A 21,637-nucleotide genomic window follows, 5' to 3' on the forward strand; every position below is an offset into this window, starting at 1 on the left:
CAAAGTCAGAAAATCGCTGCTTGAGAACTTAGACTTGGAAGTATAGTCACTTGTGATGTATATTGAGGTATGAGGTTAGCAATTTGTTTTAACCGTTTCAAAACTTTTTGAATCTCAACATCCACGGTCATTAAATAATTATTGGCTGACCCAACACCCTCCCTCCATGATTTCATGCATCTGGGATACATTAAAACCAATATAAATCTAAACAAAGCTTAAAAAATAAACATTGATTAATATCCACTGAAACTGTAAGTCAAATGCGGGTAGGCCTAGAGGTGGTTAAAAGTACATCAGTAGATGGGGTTAGAGATCGTTCTAAGCCACAGTTTATAAGCCACCTTGTGTGCTATTGGACTTGAATAACTGAGGAACCAAAACCCCTGTTTATCCACCCTGTATAGCACTAAACCACTTACAAATGTGCCCTTAATAAAAGTGTGACAAAGCAATTCAGAAAGATCGGCATAATGCCCATTTCAAAAGGGGCACGGGCACGCAAAGGGACTTGCCAGAGGTTACACAGAAAGTCAGCGGCAGAGGCAGGTGCCTCTCTTATGGGTTGATGGAACGAGGGGATTTAGGCTTCTCTTCCCCTCCCCCCTGAGGCTGTGGGAATCTCTCTGCTTCTTTCCTACACTGCCTGGAGGGGGTGAGGAGAGCAGGGAGGAGCCCGGAGGGAACAGGCAGCACATACCAGCACCGAGAGGTCATCGAGCTGGAAAATGTCGTCGGGGACGCCGGAATTCTTCAGGCTGTTCGCTCGAGCCACAATTGCCTTAAAAGGGGAAGGGAGGCAGAGTCAGGGCTCTGGAGCTGTTCACAGCCAGGTCTCCGCGTGCCCCTTACTCAGCACCCGGGTCAGAGCAGGGAAGCGACCGACCAAGCGTGAGCAGGAGGCGTCTGAGCAGAGGGCAGCAGCGGGAGGGCGAGGAGGTTGGGCGGGATCAGAGGAGAGAAGCCCAAAGAGGGAAGCCGTGGGTCGGGGGAGGGGGATGGAGACCAGCCTGTTCAGCTTCTCAGGGCCACATGCTGCGAGCTCCTCCGAGATCATCCAGTGACATCGGGTGTTAGGAGCATCCAGCCTCCCTCCCCAACCGGGGAAGAGGCCCAGGCTGCATCTCCACCAGCTCCAGGAGGGACCACCCGCAAACAGGGGTGTCCAAGCACAACGCGGCCCCCCCGGGATGGGTTAGCTGGGGCTGAGCATGGGACCCCTGGATCGAACAGCTCGTCTCTCTCCAGCCTGTTCCAACGTACCCAGGCACTGTAGCGCCGCGGCTGCCCAGACAGTTCCCCTGGGCGTCAGCCCACCCCAAGGAACCACCCGCCCCCAGCCAGCCCCTCAGCAAGGACTAACATCCCCGTTTGGCACATGGGGAAACTGAGGCATGGGGCAGGGAAAGGCTCCGCCTCGCAGCCCTGCCTCAAGGGAGATGTCCCGTGTGAGCGAGCGATGGCTGCGGGATCGGGCTCTACATGATGGGGGCACACAGAGTCCGTGGCAAGTCTGGACTCCCAGACCCCCCGCTCCGATTATGCTCCCCAGCCACACAGCCCTGGAGAGGCCCTGCAGCCGGGCTCCGCCCGACAGCCACCCAGGGGCCGGCCCCTCGAAGGAGCGTGGCCAGGAAGCCAGCTGGCCGGGTTACAGCACAGCCAGCGGGTCAGGAAGTTACCCAAGCAGAGCGCAGTGTTTCACCCCATCCGCTTCCCGGGAGGGGCCGGGAGGAGGGAGGGTTGGTTTTCAGGGGCTAAGCTCTCCTCCGGGGTGAGCTGCAGAGCGGGGAGAGAGGCAGTGCAGGACGTCTGCGGGCAGGACTAGCTGGTATTTGCAGACGAGGCCAGCCCCTGGGCCGGGGCAGCCCCGGGTCCAGACTTGGCAAGGGAGCCAGGGATGCCCACCCACGGTCACGCCCGGGGCGATCAGCAGCAGAGGGCCAGCGAGGGGCTGGCCGCCGAAGAGGAACGCCCACGCCTGGGGCAGCGGGACCCGGCGCAGGTCACTCACCCGGAGGCACGGCAGGCCGGTGAGCTCTCCGTGGAGCGTGGTCAGGCTGTTGTGGCTCACAGACAGGTGCTCCTGTGTGGAAAGCGAAGAGCGAGCCCCGGTTACCAAACCCAACGGGAAGGGACAGCCCAGGGACGGGTTACTACGGACGCTGTGCAGCACCCAACACAGCGGGAGCCCGCTCTTGGCCCCAAGCCACCCCCCCACTCCTGTGTTTTGGTGCCTCCACAGAGCAACAAAAGATCTTCCTGCTTCTGTCACCCCGGCAAGAGCTAGAGACCAAACCGTGCGCCGAACACAGGCAGGTGTCTTCACTCCAGCCCCAGCCACGCCGGCTTAGTTGGGCAAAAAACGTGGGTTTGACAGGCCCTAGCCTGCCACGGGGCCGGTGGATGCTACAGACAAGTCCCCAGCGTTTGGCTTTCATCAGTCCCTCGGAAACTGTGATGGATTGTTGAAAACACATCCCCCCTACCGCAACCCGAACATGGCCGCATTCAGCTAGCGCAGCAGGGTGGCCTTGCTAGAACTCAGGTTCAACCAATTCCCCACAAACTTCCTGAGCCGCCTCGTGCCTCAGTTTACCATAGTCCCTGCCCCCAGCCGTGTTGTGGGGATTACTATGCTAAAATCTTGTGAGGGGCTAAGATGAATGCCTTGGCAAGAGACGGGCTGCCTCTGTGAAGCTCTTTGAGCCCTGTGGATGGGAAGTGCTAAAACCTAGGCACAGTGGTAGAGAAAGCACATGGGAACCTCAGAGGGATGCGGGCTACAAAGTGACAGACACAGAACACAGATGAAATTGACTGAACCACTTTAGTTTGGTTACAGACAGAAATGAAAGGGTTGGTGAATCCATCATGTAAGGCCATTTAGAGACTCCTAGAACTGGAAGGGACCTCGAGAGTCATCAAGTCCAACCCCCTGCCCTCATGGCAGGACCACGCACCATCTAGAGCAGTGGCCCCCAACCTTTTTACACCCAAGATCACTTTTTAAATCTCAGAACAGGCGAAGATCTACCGCCCCGCCCCTTCCTTGAAGCTCTGCCCCGTCCTTGAAGCCCTGCCCTCTCTATTCTTCTCCTGTCCATCACTTGCTATCCCCAGCCCTTACTTACACACTCTGATAAACAGTTTATTTTTAAATTATGCGATACATAAAATTAAAATCACGTGTTTATAGTTATGAAATAAATGGTCTGGTTTTTATTCATGCTATTTAAATCTAAAATGAAGGAATTTATAATGATACATTTTGTGGGGACAGAGTTCTGCAGTGGGGGGCAGGGAAGAGGGAACAGGGTGCTGGGAGGGCAGAGGATAGGGTTCTGCAGCTGGGGACAGGGTGCCAGTGGGGACAGAGTTCAGGGAGTGGGGATGGGAATGGGGACAGAGTTCTGTGGCTGAGGAGCGGGGTCTGGGGAGCAGGGTGCCAGTGGAGGCAGAGAGTCCCCTGCATCTGCCTCCTCCCAGGATTCCCCCCCCTCCCCAGGGAAACCAACGCGTGCCTGCCCCGGGGCCAACCCCACCTCACCCCCCGCGCAGGGAAGCCCTGTGCACGCCTGCCCTGGAGCCAACTCCCCGACCCTGGCGCAGGGAAGCCCCGTGCACGCCTGCCCAAAGGCCGACCCCCCCCCCCAGCGTGTGCTGGGAAACCCCATACGCGCCTCCCCAGGGCTGACTCACCCCTCCTGTACGGTGCAGGGAGCCGATGCTCCCTCCCGCAGTACGCCCGGCAGAGCAGCTAGTGCACTTCTGGAATCGCCGGGAAGCCGACACTACCTCCATTTTCACTTGAGGTAGGTAGTGGGGCTTCTCGGAGGTGGGAGGGAAATGGGGGCGGGGCAGACAGGACACCTCACGATCGACTGGTCGAGGCCTCGCGATCGACTGTTGGTGACCATGGATCTAGAGTCTAGATCATCCCTGACAGTGTGTGTCTAACTTGCCCTTAAAAATCCCCAGTGAGGGAGACTCTACAGCTCCCTCAGCAACTTATTCCAGTGTTTAACCACCCTGACAGCTAGAAAATTTCTCCTAATGTCCAACCTAAACCTCCCTTGCTGCAATTTAAGCCCATTGCCTCTCGCCCGTTATATTCAGCAAAAGCTTCCCTCTTGCAGATGCCGACGAGCAAACATGCCCCATGTCTGTCATCACTAAGGATGTTTAAATGTGGTCAATTGACTAGTCGACGGAACGTCCATTGACTAGTTGATAGGCACTTCCGCATTCCTCCTTTAAAACATGCAAGAGCCCCTGCTGGAGCTCTTGTACATTTCAAAGGAGGACTGCAGAACTCCACATACAGCCTGGGGCCAGCGGGACGGCTCGCTGACTCCGAGCTGCACACGGGCACCTGCTTTGAAACGCACAAGAAGCCACCGCCCCTTTGAAACGTGCAGAGGCGGCAGTGTCAAAGGGGCAGCCACCTCCCAGCTGATCCGTGATCCACCGATCAGCTGTGATCCATGGATTAGTCATGTGGTGATTGCCCCTTTGAAACGGTCGCCTTGGAGTTTCAAAGTGGCAGTGCTGCTGTGTGGCGCTACCGCTTTGACGTACTCTTCTCCCCACCCCTGCTTTGCTGTCCCTCCCTCCCGCCCCCCCTCCAAGGGCAGGCAGGATGAAGGGCGCCCTGAGAGTAAGGTGGTGGGGCAGGTTCTGGCATGGCCTAGGGGATAGAGAGGGGGCAGGGGGAATGTCAGCTAGTCAAAAGCCTATCCAATAAACAAATGCTTATTGGATAGTCAACTAGTCTAACATCCCTAGTCATCACACCGACATCCGGAAACCATTCACAGGAGTGAGGGGATGCACACGCTGCTGTCCTAGATGTCAGGCTAGCTGCAGGAGTCACCCGGGCAATGGGATTCACTGGGGCTTTGGTCATAGGGTTTCCGCTAAAGATGATCTATAAAGAAGAAAAAAAAACGAACGGGGATTGGAGACCGTTTTTGCTGCTTTATAGCAGACAGCAGGCCAGGAAGGAAGCGAGTTTGCTGGCACCATTAGCTATTCAGAACTGATCTACTAAGGGAGGCTCTACGGAGAACTAGTAAAGTTGACACAAATGCACTGATTCGAAGGCCTTTGGATTGCCTGATCTGAGCTCCGGAGAAGAGACAGGCCCCCCAGGACCCCAGAGCAGGTCCCCCAGCAAGCCCAGAACTGCTGAGTGAGCGACAACAGATCTCCTAGAAAGATGCCCCGCTGAAATTAAGACTTCAAGTGACGGGGAATCCACCACAGGCCTCTTCTCACAAGACAGGGAAAGCCTCGCGGCTGAGAGAGAGACAGACTGCGCAGCGCCCAGCCGAGGGGAACTCCGCTCTTGGTTTCATTCCAGCATCCCTGTCTTTGCTAAAGTTCCACCCTCAAGCCCCTGGACCAAGTCGTGAGGGCTCAGGAAAACTAAGAAGTGGGATTGATGCGCCTGGCATTTCTAGGGGACAGGGAATGGAATTTAAAGAGCCTTTGCAGGCTGTCCTTAGAGAGCGAGAAAGAAAGAGAGAGGGTGTGTGTGTGTGTGTACACCTGCAGGAATGCACTGCAGAGGAGACAGTGGGTGTAGCAGGTAGAGCACCAGTCCAAACCACAAGGGTTTTATTCCTGGCTGGGCCACTGGCCGACTCAGTGAGCTTGCGTAAGCCACGTCGCCCCCTTGTGCCTCGGTTTCCCCAGCTGTGGAATGGAGAGAACCTTTGCAAAGCTCTTGGAGAGAAGCATGGATGAAAAGCCATGGAAGAACGAGCCAGTAGAATGATCGTAGGGGCAGCTTTCAACTGGGTCTACCTGCCCCTTTGCTCTCCGTTTGAAGCCTGCCGCGGGCTCTCAACGACTCCATGCGCTCACCTGCATTATACGCACCCCTGCCCCAAAGGCAGCTTCCCAAGGAGCACCCAGCAGCCAGTCTGGGCACCGCCGGCCTCAGGCCACTCTCACCAGTTTCTGGAGGGAAGAGAGCTCCTCTGGCAGGTAGCACAGGCCGGTCCGGTTCAGCTTCAGCCATCGCAAGCTGGTCATGGACTTCACGTGGTCCGGAAAATAGCCACCCTGAGAGGCGGGAGAGAGAAAGAGCCACGCTGGGCATCCGCTGGGCAGGGAAACGGGTTTCTCATCCAGACGGGGCGGTAGGATCCTGTGCTCTTAACACCCTCCCCACACCGCAGAGGGGAACCACCCACGGCCCCTTTTCCGGGATCCCTGCCAAATGCACCAATGTGACAGGCTGTTCCAACAGCGCGGGACTTACTGTAACTAGGGATGTTAGATCCCATGTAATCGAATAGTCGTGGAACCGCAGCATTTTAGCGGTCACACGATTATTTGATAGTCCCTGGGGACTCACACCGGGGAGCCCCCCGCCGCCCCACATGGCTGCCTCTGTATCAGAGGCAGCAGCGCAGAACAGCAGCAGACCCTGTATGCAGGGGTCTGCGCTCGCCACGGATAGAGGCTGTGCCAGCATCCTACGGAGCAGCCTCTGTCTGCAGCAAACCTGGGTCTGCCGCGGGCAGCAGCCTCTCTTGCCCCCCTGCCTCCCCCACACTGCCCTGGGAGCCAATCCTGAGCGGAGCAGCGGTCGGGCAGGTTATGCAAGATTAGGGGGCTGGGAGGCAGCATGAATCCCGTGGACGGACACTCGCAGGCCCCGATTCTGCCGAGGCTCAAGCACACGTGTAGCTTCATTCACAGGAGTTTGCTCCTCCCACGAGGGTGTTGTGCCCCAGTGTCGGTCACTGTGCGAGCCTGGCCTTAGCAGGCGTTTTGCTACCGCTGGTGGAAGGTTTCTAACTAGCAGCCTCCCCATCCAGGGAGAGGAGGGGCAGGCAGACCCACGCACCTGCAGGAAAGGGCCTTTCTCCCATGCAAAAAGATTAACCCAGATTGTGCAACTGCATTTGAAGGGCCTGTTTAGCGGCAGGTTTCACAACCCCCACAGCCACATCGCAGAGATAAACCCTGCGCCACCCCAAACCATACCAACGCGGGCCCACCGGCATGCGCCGCGCCCAAGGGCCATTCCTCGGATCAACAGCCTTCTAGGGCAGATCTGCCAACGCTGCCATGGGAGGGCTCCGGTGCTGGGGGAGGGTAATTGCAAAGGAAGAACCTGAATTTTAACCTCACAGGAGGGAGCATCTCTGCATGCCCCATCCAGGGCCGGCAGAGCGGCCATCCTGCTCCTCAGACGCGGTGCCTGGCAAGGGCCGGCATGAGCTCATTTCTCTGCCTGGCCCGGTTACAGTTTCACACACGGTAGGAGTCAGCGTGAGTGCAGCACATGGACTCATAGCTCCTTAGTGTCACAGGGAGATTATACAGGCCCAAACTGTGGGTCACGTCACAGCACCGGGCAAAGTTGGCTGAGTCACTTAAGTCACACGCAGACCAGCAAAACCACCATGGCCAAGGGCAAGCGATGGGCACAGGGAAACAGGCTGACCAGAGAGCATAGCCAAAGGACCACCAGCATCCAGCAGCACGGTCACCCCCTGGTCAGAGGTTAGGCTGGGGAAATAGATCCCAGGAGGCAAAGCAAGTGAGGGATCAGAGCAGGGTTGCATTCCCAATTCTGCCAGCGTGACCTGGGGCAAGCCCTTTCATCGCTCTAGGAGGGATTTTCTACCAGCAGCTCGCCATCTTTTTCCTTCCAAGGCCTCTTTCCCCAGAGCTATACAAACTCCATGGCCCAGCTGTGTTAGTTAGCACAACTGTTTTCCCGCATATAAAAGCCAGGGGCAGCAAGAAGGGGCCCCGGCCCCACATCTTAGGGGCTCTATGACGCTTCGTTTCTCAGGTTTCAACTTCAGTCCGGGGGTGCCCATAAACTTCAACTCCACCCAGAGTAGCTTTGGCTTTCTCGCTCGGACCCTAGAAACCTGCTGGGGTCCCCCACGCCGCGGATGGAGAAGGGCTGATTTACAGAATCCTTGCCCCTCCTCACAGGGACCAGGAGGAGATGCGATTAGTTTCAGTGCGGGGCGCCCTGAGTAAAAATGTTTCAGGGGGGCAGGCGAGTGAGTCTGGAACAGGAAAAACTTTAAAAACGACCCATAGTCTGTAGCCAGGAGGCCCATCACCCCCCAGAACCAGGGGCTCTGAAATTGCCCGGCCTCTCTGGCAACCCCCCCTGCTCTGGCCAGGCCAGCTCGGCCCCCTCCCAGCGGGATGTCAGGCCCCACAGTGCAGCCAGGGCTGAGCCACTGTCTAAAATTAGCCAGGCAGGAAACAGGCAGGGCCTAGAGGCTGGGAGCTGCCCAGCCACCTCCCTGTCTGTCGCCCAGCCCCGGGCTTTGCCCGCAGCCCAGCCCAGGGTGGGGGGGGGGCCTGCGGTACCTTGAAGTCGTTCCCACTCAGATCGACCCCCCGGATGAAGGGGAGCACCCCGGTGGCAGCCATTGCTCCGCTCCGCAGCAGCTGCAGCCAGCCGGCGGCAGGGCAGGGCGTGTTGCATTGACACCCAGCCTGCGCTCGCTCTTTTAACCCCTTCCTTGCCAGGGGCGCTGCAAGCCTCCCAGGGAGCTTTGCTTTTAAACAGCCCCCTCCGGGAGGAGACGTGATCGCAGCTGCCTGCCTCCACCCCTGTGGGGGGAGAATCCCCCTTTCTGTGGTCCTGGGGGAACCTGCCCCATTCTACCTTCATTGTTGCCTGCGGCTGAGAAGGCTTTTAAGGGGCTACTACCCCCCCCCCCGTTCTCCTGGAGCCCCCTGGAACAGTGGGAGGGCGAGAGAATGTTAATACTATTGGGAAGGATAGTGGGGCAAACTGCTAGGAAAATTACAGCCAGCTCTGGCCGATCTCAGAGGGCTTTACAAGCAAGGTCAGTATCACACAAAGGAAACTGAGGCAAGGGGCTTTCCCAAAGACAGCCCACTGGGGCTAGAACCCCACTGTAGGTCTCTCATCAAGGGTTACAGAGCCTAGGAAGGTTATCAGGTTTTAGGGTCTCACCTAGGCTTATGTAGCTGGGCCTATTGACTGTAATGCATTTAATTGTCTGCATTTAATGAAATGCATTACAGTCAATAGGCCCAGCTACATAAGTCTAGGTGAGACCCTAAAAGGGGGGCCCTGTGATCCAGGCCCGTGCCTATGTAGACAAGAGGAGACAGGTTATTAACAATAATTAATAAATATTAATAATTAATAACACAGTGCTGTCTCATTGGGGTCCCTCTCTGTATCTACCCGCTACCTCGTCTCCTACTCAGATCTTAAGCTTTTGGGGGCTGGCTGGGGCCCTCTTTTGGTTCTGTGTTTGCACAGCACTCAACCCAGTGGGCTGATCCTGTTCCAGGATTGGGGCTAGATACTCTTGCCACCTCTGAGCTACCCCAAACCCAGAACATCCAGGAAGATCCTGGGCCCATAAAACTGCACTGAACACCCGTCTCCCATTCGCAGGGCAGCTCACTCCAAAAAAGCAAGCAAAGGGTAGGGAACCTGCAGGTGACAGCTGTAGGAAGGCCCACAGGATGCAAATGCCTGCCTTAGGATCCCTGTTCCTAGTGGTGACAGGGTAGGGGGTGTCCAGGGCGGATTTCTGCACTGTCCCCCCTCCCTCGCGGAGTCTCTGTCAGCTCTGCATATAGGCCCCTCTACTACCCGGGTAGGACTAAGCGAAACCCCCAACCCCACCACATCCTCAACCCCTTCCTGCTTCTGTCCCGCTGCGCCTTTAAGGCGAAGAATTGCCGGGCTCCGCCCACGTGTGACGAAGCCGAGGCGAGGGGCGGGGCGCAATTGGCAACCGGAGGCTCTCGTTACATTTCGGAACGTTGGGACAACAGGCGGGCGCTCCTATTGGCCGCCTCGGCCCGACCGAATGTGACTGTCGCCGACGTTCGCTGGGGATCGGCCGTAGGGGAGCCGCTGCTGCAGTAACCGCGGGGCCGGCCGAGGCTTGTTCCAGCCCCCGGGGCCCGGGCCTTGCCGGGACCCGCCTTCCCCCGCCGCAACATGGCCTGACCTAGCGGGGCTCGCTGCTCAAGGTGAGTGCGGCCGCGCCGCTCCCGGCACCTGTCGGTGAGTTCCCGGGGCCTCTGGCTTAGTCTGGGGGGCAGCCTAACGAGGTGTGAGAATCTAGAGCGGGGGCCCAGTGATCCAGGCCCGGAGGAGGGGCGACACAGCTGGGGGGCCTGATCCAGGTTCAGTAGGGGAGGCACAACTGAGGGGGTTCCTGTAATCCAGGCTTGATAGGGCGGCACAGCTGAGAGGGGGGCCCTGTGATCCAGGCCCGGTGAGGGGCGGCACAGCTGAGAGGGGGGCCCTGTGATCCGGGCCTGGGGGGGAGCACAGCTGGGGCAGCTTTCTGTGATCCAGGCCGCTGTCTACGTGCTATCTTTTGTTTTTTACAGCAAGGGCACGTGTGGGGAGAGCAAAGTCCAGTTCCTCCTCCGTAGCTGCGCAGGTTGGGCTGGTGTCACAAGGGGATGGGGCGCGTTGAGTTAGGGTGCGGGAGGTGGGGGCAGCTTTGCTATTTCCTGTCCAGCTAAAGAAGGCCGCTGGGCATTTCTGACAGCACGTATCCAGTCCCGGCTGGGATCTGGCGTTGAGACCCTTTGGCTCTCTGGCCACACTATATCTACGGCTATCCATGGCTCCTTGTTGGCAGATACGGATACAAATTTGGTATCGAGAACCCTGCTACTTTGCCGTTATTTGCTTTATACCTATGGGTATCCACAGATGTGGGTGCGAATATCTGCAGAGCAGTTTTGCAGATGGGAATATAAATTTGGATCGGTGCTGGCCTCTGTTTATGTTTGAGGGACTAATAGACGAATTTCTACCCTCCAACCCAATTCCCTTGATGAGCCTGTTACATGTTCAGGGCCTTGTTGATTCCTTGATCCAGTTTTTGCCCTGTTGGGCCTATTTCAAACCATTCCATTATTCACTGGAAAAAACCTGAAAGCTTGAACTCCCAGCACAGCCCCGCTTGGCATTCTTGCTCGTGAGAGTTGTGTGCGGCTGTACCAGAGCGCCTGCTGGGGCAATAGGTATGCCTCCCAGTAGAGGTGTGACTGGGGAACTGGTTACCCAGTACGTGGGAGCAGCCTGATGTGCACAGAGGGGCTGCTGTAGCCCCGTGGAGGGCCCGGGAGCTGGAACCAGCCTTCCCACACTTGGGGCTGTTGGTCCTTGCCCATTGGAGCGTGTATTCTGAAACAGAAACTATAGCTGGGAAGTAGATTTTGAGCTCTTAATTCCCGGAGACTGTAGCCCCTAAGAAGCTGTTCCCATAGTGACATGGTGAAACTGAGTCATACTGGGATCATTACTCATGAGAGGTCTCTGCCATGTGAGGAAAGGACACAGATGAAGTGTGGGTTTCAAACTCTAGAAGTCTGAGCTGCCGTGTTCACTGTGCACTGTCCCGATGCCGCAGGGGTCTAAGAATTTGGCTGTGGCCCATTTGCTGCCAAGCATCAGTGGGGAAGAATCGCGCCTGGCCTGAGAAGTGACGTGCATGGTGGTCTCTTCTGTGGGCCGTGCGTGAATAATGCATAGCGGCTTGGGAAGAAACGGATTGTAAGTTTGCACTGTTAAACTGAGAGGAGGGATAAAGCTGGGTGGAAGTAGGACCAGACGGCTCCTTGATTGCTGGGGCTGTGAGGTGTTCACACCCTTGTTTTGTTCACTGGCTGATGGCAGCAGAATCTCCATGCAAAGGGATGTGTGAGGTGCCTTTACCTTGAATGGACTTGAAGCTCCTTGAGTTATCTTACACCGTGCCCACAGTGCATTTGTATGGGAGCCCCGTTTGATGCTCTGTAATTCCCTGTGTCCTTTCATCTGGAGCTTCATGACCCACGGGGTTATTTTTCCCATCTTGCAGATGGGGAAACAGAGTCACAGAGGTCACGTGACTTGATCGTGGCACAGCAGAGTATCACTAGTGGTCTGGAAGAGAACCTTGGATTCTGAACTCCCGGCCTCCTGCTTGGGCTACCGACTTCAAACTGACAAACTTGTCTAGAAACTGAATTCAAGCCCCATCTCAGTCAATTAATTTTCCATCACAAGTCAGAAAACCCTGTTGCACTAAATAATCTCCCTTTTTTTTTAGTGTCATTGTCTCTGTCACATTTACAGGGCAGGGTTCAGTAATTTGTGGGGGATACAATGTAGCAGAAACGTGTGAAATGGAAAACTTCTCTGATCACCAAGTGTTGGTTATTGAGACTGTTCTAACAACTTGAAGGCAGTTCTAGGTTGGGGGGAGGAAGGCATGGAGCTCAGTGGGAAGGCCGTGATAAGGAAGACGAAGGGGGAAATGGAGATGCAATTCTGTATAGCCAGGAAGGTAAGTGTGAAGAAGCTATCAAAGGGCCAAAGAGATCTTCTAGGTCCATTCCCTGCTTGGTCTCAGTTAGATTAAATGTCGCAGCTAATGGACCATCTGCTCCTTCCCCAGGGATGCTGTTCCACAAACGAGTAGATCGTTTTGGAAGGAAAATTTCCATGCTCTTCAATGTTCCCAAAGGTTCCACCAAGTCACCTTGGACCCCAGGTGCATCACCTTGTGTGTTTCTCTCTCTCTGCAGGTGGAGCATGGCTGAGCTGGTTCATAAAAGGGGGAAGAGGCGGGATGACAACGGGCTGGGTGGTGCTGTTGACTTCCTGTTGGCCAATGCCAGACTGGTGCTTGGGGTGGGCGGTGCTGCTGTGCTGGCCATCGCAACTCTGGTGGTGAAACGGGTAAGTCTGGGTTCCTCTGGAAGATAAACTAGTGTCCCTTCGGCACTCGTCAAGCTGTGACTTGTGCATGGGGGCTTCAGGGACGTAACTAACTTACTTAACAAAAGAGCTAATCTCCCAGGTTGCAAAGGAATAAGACCTTGCGATGCATGCAACACCAAAGCAGCAGACTTTCCGTCCATGTCTCTTTCCATGCAGAACTTGGCCCTTCAGGCAGGAGGGAAGGGTAGCTCAGTGGTTTGTGCATTGGTCTGCTAAACCCAGGGTTGTGAGTTCAATCCTTGAGGGGGCCATTTAGGGATCTGGGGCAAATCTGTCAGGGGTGGTATTTGGCTCTGCCATGAGGGCAGGGGATTGGACTCAATGACCTCTCCAAGGTCCCTTCTAGTTCTATGAGATAGGTATATCTCTGTATTTAAGCAGAGTAGAAGCCCTGCATGTGATACCTGTGTGGTCAAAGGTTACAAAACCTGTTGGGTGTATTTTTGGGGAGGCAGGAGAATTATTACAGGGGAAAGGAAGATAAAGCATCTGGTCTCCATCATTCTTCTCAGCCCTGGACACCAAAATGTCCCTGAACTCTGCCTGTGAATGTGATTCAGCTTTGTATTAAAGGAAAAAGAACGTTTTGGCTTTCTAAACGTAACAGGGTGCAAGATTTTCTCATTTAGAACAGGGTGAATTGCTTTCAGTCAAATAGATTTAAATGACGGATTTTCAATTACGTTTTGCACTTGTACTATCTAGTTATGTTCCTAAAGAAAAGTTGAGTCTCATTGCTTGGTTACCGTTTGTTCTTCTGTTAATTTGCAGCTAAATCTAGGTGTTAAGTTTGGTTGTTCTTTTTTACTAACCAGGAGGATACATTGTACCTATACACATTTATTGAAGCAATTGTGTAGCTTAACCTATTTTTTTTTAATGTTAGATGAAGGTGCATGATGCATTCCTTTAGTACAGTGGTTCCCAAACTTTTCGGCATCACGCCCCCGTCTTGATATTTGAGAAACCCTCACGCCCTTCCCCCTCCCAAAAAAGCAGCAAAACTTGGGGTGGAATTGACCGGGACGTGTGTGGCTGGGTCACCTCATGCCCCCCCTCCCGGAGTTTCTTCATGACCTCCAGGGGGGCACACCCCCAGTTTGGCAACCCATGCTTTAGTAGAATAATTTTTTCCCCTTGTGACCTGTCAAATCCCAGTTGGATTCAGTTACACTTGCACAAAACCCGCATTTAAATGTATTACCTGAAACTTCCTTAAATGTGCCAGATGTTAATTTTAAATGCAAAATTTGTAACTCTGTTAAACCAAAGAAGTATTAGTTGTAGTTAGTGAACTGAATGGATTATTTCTGGCTGTTACCTCCAAGATTTTAGGTCCCCTCCCACTTAGTTTTCATCGATAAATGGAAGAGAGAAAACAGGCTCTCCGGGTTTTTTGGCTCCAATTTGTGCCTGGTCTTTGTATGAACTAATCATTGACCTGAATAAGCTTGAAATAAAGAAAATATTTTCTGAGTCTGTGGAAGAGGCTACTGCTGTCAAAAGCAATTTTTCACTTCCTCAAACTCTGGTTCTAGGGGCTATGCCAGAGATGTCCATTGGTGTGCTGGTTTGACCGTCTTTTTAAAACTTGGCAACAAATATGTACAGTTTAATGTTCCTTATGGTGTTCAAATAATTAGGCCTGAACATAGGTTGCCAATTGCAAATTAAATGTTAATTTTTTTTTTAAATATCATCCTCATTTTCATCTAAACTAAGGAAAATCTGATTTTAAAAAAAAATCTAAACTTTAATCCACTCTCATTAGAGAATTGGGAGAGAAATGACGGTGTTCTAGCTCTATGTTCACCCCTGTGATTGTCTAGAGTCTCCGTTTGTCTGGTGTGGACATTCTGATTTCTTATAGTTAGACTGAGATCTAGTAAATTCCTTCACAAGGGGGAGGAAAAAGCTGATCTGTGGATGCAGCTCTGAAACAAGCCATTAGTCTGCAGCACCAATTAATCTGTGGTTCCAAGTCCTCATTGTATTCTCAGCAGGCCTAGATGTGTTCTCTCTACATCCAGCCCGTGGGAGCGGGGGCTGGAATGCTGCTCGCTGTCTATCCTCTTTGTTCTGTAGTGCTGACAGCTGAGCCTCTTTCATGAGCAGACAACTCGTGTGAAAACTAAATAGCCCTGTACAGGACAATCCACTTCTGGTTGGATGGCTGCTTTGGCAACAGAGATGGGGTTAGTCAGTCAGGGAGAATAGCTGGTAGGAGCCTTGATGCTGCTGTGAACCTTCATTCTTCCATTTGGTCCCACAGCTGATAGACCGAGCCACCAGCTCGCCTGACGAGGACAACGCTAAGGCAGAGCAGAAGTCCATCGAGGAGAGCTGGCAAGATCTGAGCCTGATCAAGGCCGTGCCGAAGCCACCAAAGAAGCAAAGCCGGGCAGATCTCAGCGAGTCTCAGCTGTCCCTGACAGCAGTCCTACCTGCCCAAGGTCAGGATGGATGTTGTTTCCTTACTCCTCCTAGCGTTCAAGTCCCAGACCGGGTTAAAACACCTGTCCCAGGCGTTCACTGAGTGGCTGCCCTCAGGCAACCTCTTGGTTTCACATTGATTGTTCAAGTAACGCTCCGCTCCATGACTACGTAAGAACTCCTCCACCCTCAGAAAGCCACAAAGGGTCCCCCAACATTTTAAATCACAGGGGTCCTCAGGTTGCTTAAAGTTTGAGAACCCCTGATTTGGAAGAATAACCCCTTTGTGCAGTCTGTGCACTGGTCACATGGTTTTCTTAATGGGGGATCACAACCTTATGTCATGAAAGGCATTCAGAGAGGGCTACTGAAAGCAGAGAAATCTCATGCCTCCCACAGCTTTGCCCCCACCAGGTCCAATGTTTTGTCTACGTTCACGCACGCACAAACACACACACATGATGTAGGCTTCTTAGACACCTTGTTTCGCTTGTTAGAGCAGTGAATCTCAGAGTGCATGTATCTGTGAGGGTACACCGAGGTCTTCCGGGAGGCACATCCATTCGTCTAGATCAGTGGTTCCCAAACTTTTCGGCATCACGCCCCCCTTTTTGAGTTTTTGAAAAACCCTCATGCCCCTCCCCCCCCCCCCAAAAAAATAGCAGCAAAAAGAACTGATTGGGGCAGCAAAACTTAATGGGGGAGGGGGAGTCGGGACACCTCGCACTCCCCCTGGAATTTCGCCCCTCCCCCCCCCCCCCAGTTTGGGAACCCATGATCTAGATGTTGGCTTAGTTTTATAACAGGCTGTGTGTGTTTTTCAAAAAAAAAAAAAAAAAACTAGTGAAGGCAGGACAAAGTGGAATTCAATATAGACAATGACTTGTTTATACTGCTCTATCTGCTGCCTGCTGAAATGTAAGTACAACAGCTATATTCTGATTTTTTTTCCATACAATTATGAAATCAAGGGAAACGCCATTTTTCAGTACCGGTGTGCCGTGGCGCTTTTGTATTTTTATGGCTGATCTTTGTAAGCAAGAGGTTTTTAAACAATGCGGGAATACGTAAGACAAATCCGATTCCTGCAGGGGTGCAAAGTAGTCTGGAAAGGTTTAGAGCCACTGTTCTGTAGGAAACGTAAGGGGGTTGCAAAATGCCTTGCCACGGGCCGAGGGGTCATGGACCTGAAACGGTGGTGGGGACTGCTTGGAACAGACAGGTAGTCGGTGCAGAAATGAAGATATTCTGATGCACCAAGCAGGACAGTGGTAATGGGATGTGCCCATCTAGGTGACTGTTTAGCTTCAGCCAGTCTGGCAGGGATTGGAAGTCACTACGTTTCCGGCATGGCGGGCTTCCACACACGTCATTACAGCTTTTAGGAGCTCCACCCCAGACCAGGTCTCCGGGGCGCTAGGTGCGGAACAAACTCCGAACAATAGGCAGCGACTGCCCCGGAGAACATGTGTAGTGGCCTTAGTCCAGTTCGTAATGTGTTGTGGATGTGTTCCTGAATCAAAAGCACCATCGTCGGTAGCTCTCCTGGTGGTATTTGAGGATACGTCTGTGCTATGATAAAAGACTCATAGGGCAGCTGATGGGGCTATAAAATTGCAGAGTAGAGGTTTGGGCTCAGAGACCATCCCCCCCTCGTAGGGCACTCAGAACCCAGGCTCCAGTCCAAGCCTAAACATCTACATTGCCATTTCATAGTCCTGCAACCTCCGCCCAAGGCGGCCTGGCCCAGGTCAGCTGCATGTCTCTCATGGCAGGATGTATGCTGTGTTCAAAGGACCAGACCGGGCCAGGCCCAGGGCAAGTCACTAAGTCTTTCCTACTGAGGCTTTCCAGTGACCTGTGAGGGTGATCCCTGTCCCCGCATGGTTGTATACGGCTCGGTGGTGATCCTGGGTGTGCCCCCGCAAAGCTTCCAATGGTACTTTGCTGGCAGTCTCAGCTGAGAGGTCAAGGACTGGATGACCCTGAATATCCAGTGAAAATCTTGATGATCCTTCCAGGTCAGCAGCGAGACATGGCGGGCGCAGCTTGCCTGGGGCTAGCTTGCACTGCCGCTGCTTATGCTGTTGCAGTTCTGAGTGTGGATTCGGTCTGTAGCACTAACGATGAGTATTTGGGCTTGCCAGTGTCCTGTGTGGAAGCACTGACTAGTCTAACACGTCTCTTTATTCCCTTCCCAGCTGCAGAGCCTCACGGCCAACCCAGCTCCCCGGAGATTCCCCAGGTAGAACCCAGGACGCTGCTTTGTCTCACATTCCAGGAGAAACTCCTCTCTTATTACAGAAACTACGTTGCCATCCCGGAGACGGAGGTCGCCCGTGGGAAGCAGCTAGCGAGGGACATCTGCATAGAACTGCAAAGCTTCCTGCAGAACAAATGCTCGGAACTGCCTTTCGGCAGCATGTACCTTGGGGGCTCGCTCTGTGATGACCTCCAGGTTGTGGCTGCCGACCATGTCTGCTTCATGCTGCCCTTGGTGTTTGAAACCACGCTCTGGAGCCTCATCCCAGGAGAGGACACCATCATAAAAGACCCCCAGTTTTGGATGATCCGGCGGACTGACCTGGAGTACATCCCTCGTGGGAGCAGCCCCTGGGACAGGTTCATCGTGGGCGGGTACCTCTCCTCCAACGCGCTCAATGAGGCGCTCCATAAAATGCTGGTGGCCTCTGTCAACTGGCCTGCCATAGGCAGCCTGTTGGACTGCATCATCAGACCCGTGGTGGCTTCTGAGGAGCTTCAGTTGGAGGTCACACACTACCAGACCCAGCTGAACATAACCCTCTGCCCAGTGACAGAAGCGGGGGATAAGATTCTTCTTGCCAACCCTCCAAAAGGACGTGTGGAAAACCTCTGGCGACAAAGCTTCTATAGGTCCGAGGTCTCCAAGCTTAAAGATCTGGATGCTGCAGACTCGGGAGCCAGGCAGTGCTGCCTCAAAATCCTAAAAGGGGTGTGTAAAAACCATCCCTTCTTGAGCAAACTGACCGGCAGCTTCCTGACTCACGTCCTCCTCCACCTCAGTGAAACCGAGTCCGACTGGGCAGAGGAGGCCTTGGCCGCGAGGTTCCAGCAAGCGATCGAAGAGCTGGTTGGCTACCTGGAGAGAAGCTCCCTCCCCTGCTATTTCAACAGCCACATTAACTTGTTCTGTGAGCTGCTGGAAGAGGAGATAGATGAGATGGGCTATGAACTCTACCGGGCTGTATCCGAGCCAGGCCTCTTGCTGCAGGAATGGGCGTATAAATGAATTGCTAGTCTGAGCGTGTCTCATCGTTGGTGGGTGGTGGGTGGTTTTTTTTGTGTGCTTCTGTCTGTCCACTTCTCCAAGCCAAGTGGAATTGTGAAGATTCTAACTTACGAGGTGTTACCAGGTGAAACCCTTGCACTTACTGAATGATTCACTCTTTCAATACCCAGTGCCTGAGGAAAGGGATGGGAGGTGGCATCAGGAGCCAGTCACTGCTGGGTCTCCAGTCCAGCTTGGACCATCCATTGCGTGTTGAAGTTGGATGAGGTGGGTTTGGCCCCTGTCAAACTGCCATCACAGTTGGCCCTGTCGCATGAAGAGGCGCAGGATTGAATGCGCCTGGAAGCATGGAGAGCCTCCCGCTGCCACTGCTGGTGCTGAACCCAGGCTCTGTACAAACTGGATTTCAGTCTCCAGGGCTCTCAATCCAGCCCCTTTCAGGAGCACAAAATTCACCCTGAAAGTGACAGGCTCTAAACTGCTGGAGTGGGGGCGGTGATGGAACCTGGTGTGTATTTGCAACCCCAGGATCTGGGCCATAGGAAGGGACAGGCCTGGGGGGGAGAGATCAGGTGAAACTGATTATGCACCACAGGATATTGCCATAGCTAATCAAATCTCATTTGCTTTCTTCTGAAGCACTTCCAGTGTTATGAATGTAGCCTCCCACCAGGACAAGCTAACCCTAACGGGCGCTCTGTTCATGGGAGCTGTAATAGGAGGGGTTCCGTACCCTCAGTGTGTGTGTCTCTTTTAACGCTCCCTCCTTATGCACTTTTTACTTTAGCGGGGGCGCCACGGTGGGATTACTGGTGGGGCTTGCAGGAGAGAGACGAGTACTACAGGATAGGCCCATCTGCTTTGCAGAAACGAAGTGATTCTGAATCATGCTACAGTTGGGGACACGTGCTGTAACTACTGCTCTTGGGCCCCAATGTCATCCCCTCCTCCCGCTTTACAAAGACTGGGGACTGTCCCCATGAGCCAAGCTTTTCAGATCGAACCCTGTTTTATGCCCGTGGTGCTGCTGCCTAACCATCCTGCCCCTTCGAGGTCCCCAGTACGACTCTGCTCCCAGAAAGGGGCAGGATGGGGACAGTGAGTCTTACATCAGAAGGCTCCCTGTAGGCAAGAGCCGACTTGATTATTTTTATGTTTGTTTGTCTTCCTGCTAAGAATGAGTTTCCTTGAGCACGGCTGATGGTGTTACTTGGGTACCAGCTCTACCCAATACGAGGCAGACGTTTTCTGACTGTTCTCATGAATTCAGAACCGTGTTTGTTGTGCACTCTAGGGATGGAAAATAAACCTTTAGCCTTTTAATGTGAGCGTCTACCGGTGTGTAGTTTTCTCTGCAGAGATGGTATTGGGGAAAATCCAGTTCTGTGTGCACTGCGCTTCCCCCTCAATCAGATATTTCATCTCATGTTGGCAACAGGGTTTTGCTGCCTATCTGGGAACTCATGGCCAGCGTTCCCTGGAAGTTGTGTGCTTGGGCAGCCACGCAGGAGAGATTCAGGTGCTGCCCAGGTGATGAGTAGAGATGTAAAAGCCTAGTTAATCAGTTAACTGGTTAAACATTAGGTTGACCCAACAGTTAACCAACTAAAACAGGATCCAGGCTCGGGCCGGAGAAACTGCTGGGTCCCCATCAGAACAGCTCCCTGCCCATGGTGGGTCCCCCACAGGGCTCAAACAGCTCCCTGATTAGCAGAGAGCCCACAGCTAGGTTTTTTTTCTCTACAGGTGGTGCACATCCACATGCACCTTGATGCACAAAGTTTATTTCACACATGGCAAGAACAAATCGGGAACGCTGCTTATGGCTCTGGCTACCTGAGTCCCTGCTGCTTAAGGTGATGTGTAGGAATACAGTACGACTGTCCCTCTCCCACAGCCGTCTACGTCACATTTCACTCACAGCAATGGCAGCTCACATGTTGAGGGGCTCAGGCCTTTCATTCTATTTCACTGAATTCTGTAGCACACCAGGCATTTCTTGCTGCCTTCATCTTCCTGGAGAACAAGATTATTTTAGACTCCCTTGTAGCACGTACATCAGTCTGAGCTCTTGCATGCTTGTATATTGCTCTGGCAATTGGAGTCGTCAGCGGGCCAAATGGGCACACTAGCTGTAAACCTCGCTTTGTGTCATGCGGTGAAACTGGCAAGAGACCAGCGTTAACGCTTTGAGCTGTGCGGCTGCAGAGGCTTTCTCCTGTGGATCGAATAGCTGGCAGCCAGCTTACGGCCATTGTCCTTTATAAGGACACTGACGAAAGTTCCGCTACTGTATTCAGCCTGTTCTGTGCTTGCCCTGCAACGCCTCTTTTAATCCTTCCAAGATATCCAGCCGCTCTGAGAGGTATATTTAGGTCACAGCTGCTCCTAACAGTAGGCGTGAGGGACTGAAGTGAAGCTGTATTTCTGTTGACCTTTCTTTGAATATTTCTGCCAGATCCCAGGAGGGTTACTGCAAAGTTGAGTGATGGTGGGGAAGTGGCTACAATTCAACTTAAGGCAGGGGATGTGCCCTTCAAACCCTGAACATTTTAAAGTGGGGCTGTTTCCTTGGGCTTGCGTAATTACTCCCCCAGTTCCTGAAGGGAGCATAATGTGACCAACACTACATAATTGATCAGAACAGCTTCTCTGACTCACATCACTGGTAGCAATTAATATTGCTTCTTTCCCTCCTGTCTGCTGCACCCGCAGCCTCTTCTCAGTGCTAGCCAAGGGATTCCTGGTTGTGCAGTTCTAGACTGCCTCACTTGCAGTGTCTGCGAAGGAAAGGGAAATCGGGGCTTTCCTCTAAGAAGCTCCACGACCTAGCCCAGGGGAGAGGTTCTTTCAGAGGTCCAGAAAAGCTGCAGGCTGAATGGCAAAGGACTTTAAACTGGGCTCATGTGCCCTCTTCTGCTGTGATGTATAAAAGCAATCGGACTCTTAAGGCCTTGTCTGAGCACTATCAAAATCAGCTCTGGTTCTGGAGGCAAGTATGTACAATGGTGGGATGGCTAAAGAACAGAAAACCTCTTAACAGGGTGGAGAAAGGAAGAAAGTTGAATCGGCTGGAAGGAGACAGCTTGAGCCATTCAGCTTTCAGCTACTCGTAAATATTTTGTTAAGTCTTTAGACTGCAGCAGACAGACAATAAATGCAGC

At 53.4% G+C, this 21,637-nt stretch overlaps 2 protein-coding genes across 2 annotated transcripts in view; one reads left to right on the top strand and one right to left on the bottom strand.

The window, feature by feature from the left end:
* The window catches only part of FLII (FLII actin remodeling protein), a 28,228-nt gene extending 19,713 nt beyond the window's left edge, over positions 1–8,515 (bottom strand). Inside the window, exons 1-4 of the mRNA XM_075899771.1 lie at positions 8,359–8,515; positions 5,962–6,072; positions 2,015–2,086; positions 701–781 (exon numbers count right to left, since the gene is read on the bottom strand). Of these exons, the coding sequence (XP_075755886.1) occupies positions 701–781; positions 2,015–2,086; positions 5,962–6,072; positions 8,359–8,421 (327 nt within the window). The 5' untranslated portion in view covers positions 8,422–8,515. The remainder of the gene's footprint in view (positions 1–700; positions 782–2,014; positions 2,087–5,961; positions 6,073–8,358) is intronic.
* Positions 8,516–9,766: 1,251 nt separating this feature from the next.
* Positions 9,767–19,801, top strand: MIEF2 (mitochondrial elongation factor 2). The gene is made up of 4 exons (XM_006126588.4): positions 9,767–10,014; positions 12,574–12,727; positions 15,042–15,222; positions 17,404–19,801. Exons 2-4 carry the CDS (start codon positions 12,581–12,583, stop codon positions 18,471–18,473), a joined length of 1,398 nt encoding a protein of 465 aa, XP_006126650.2. The 5' UTR covers positions 9,767–10,014; positions 12,574–12,580; the 3' UTR covers positions 18,474–19,801.
* Positions 19,802–21,637: the final 1,836 nt, after the last annotated feature.

This window comes from Pelodiscus sinensis, chromosome 16, assembly GCF_049634645.1.
Source record: "Pelodiscus sinensis isolate JC-2024 chromosome 16, ASM4963464v1, whole genome shotgun sequence".
NCBI classification, from domain to species: Eukaryota; Metazoa; Chordata; order Testudines; family Trionychidae; genus Pelodiscus; species Pelodiscus sinensis.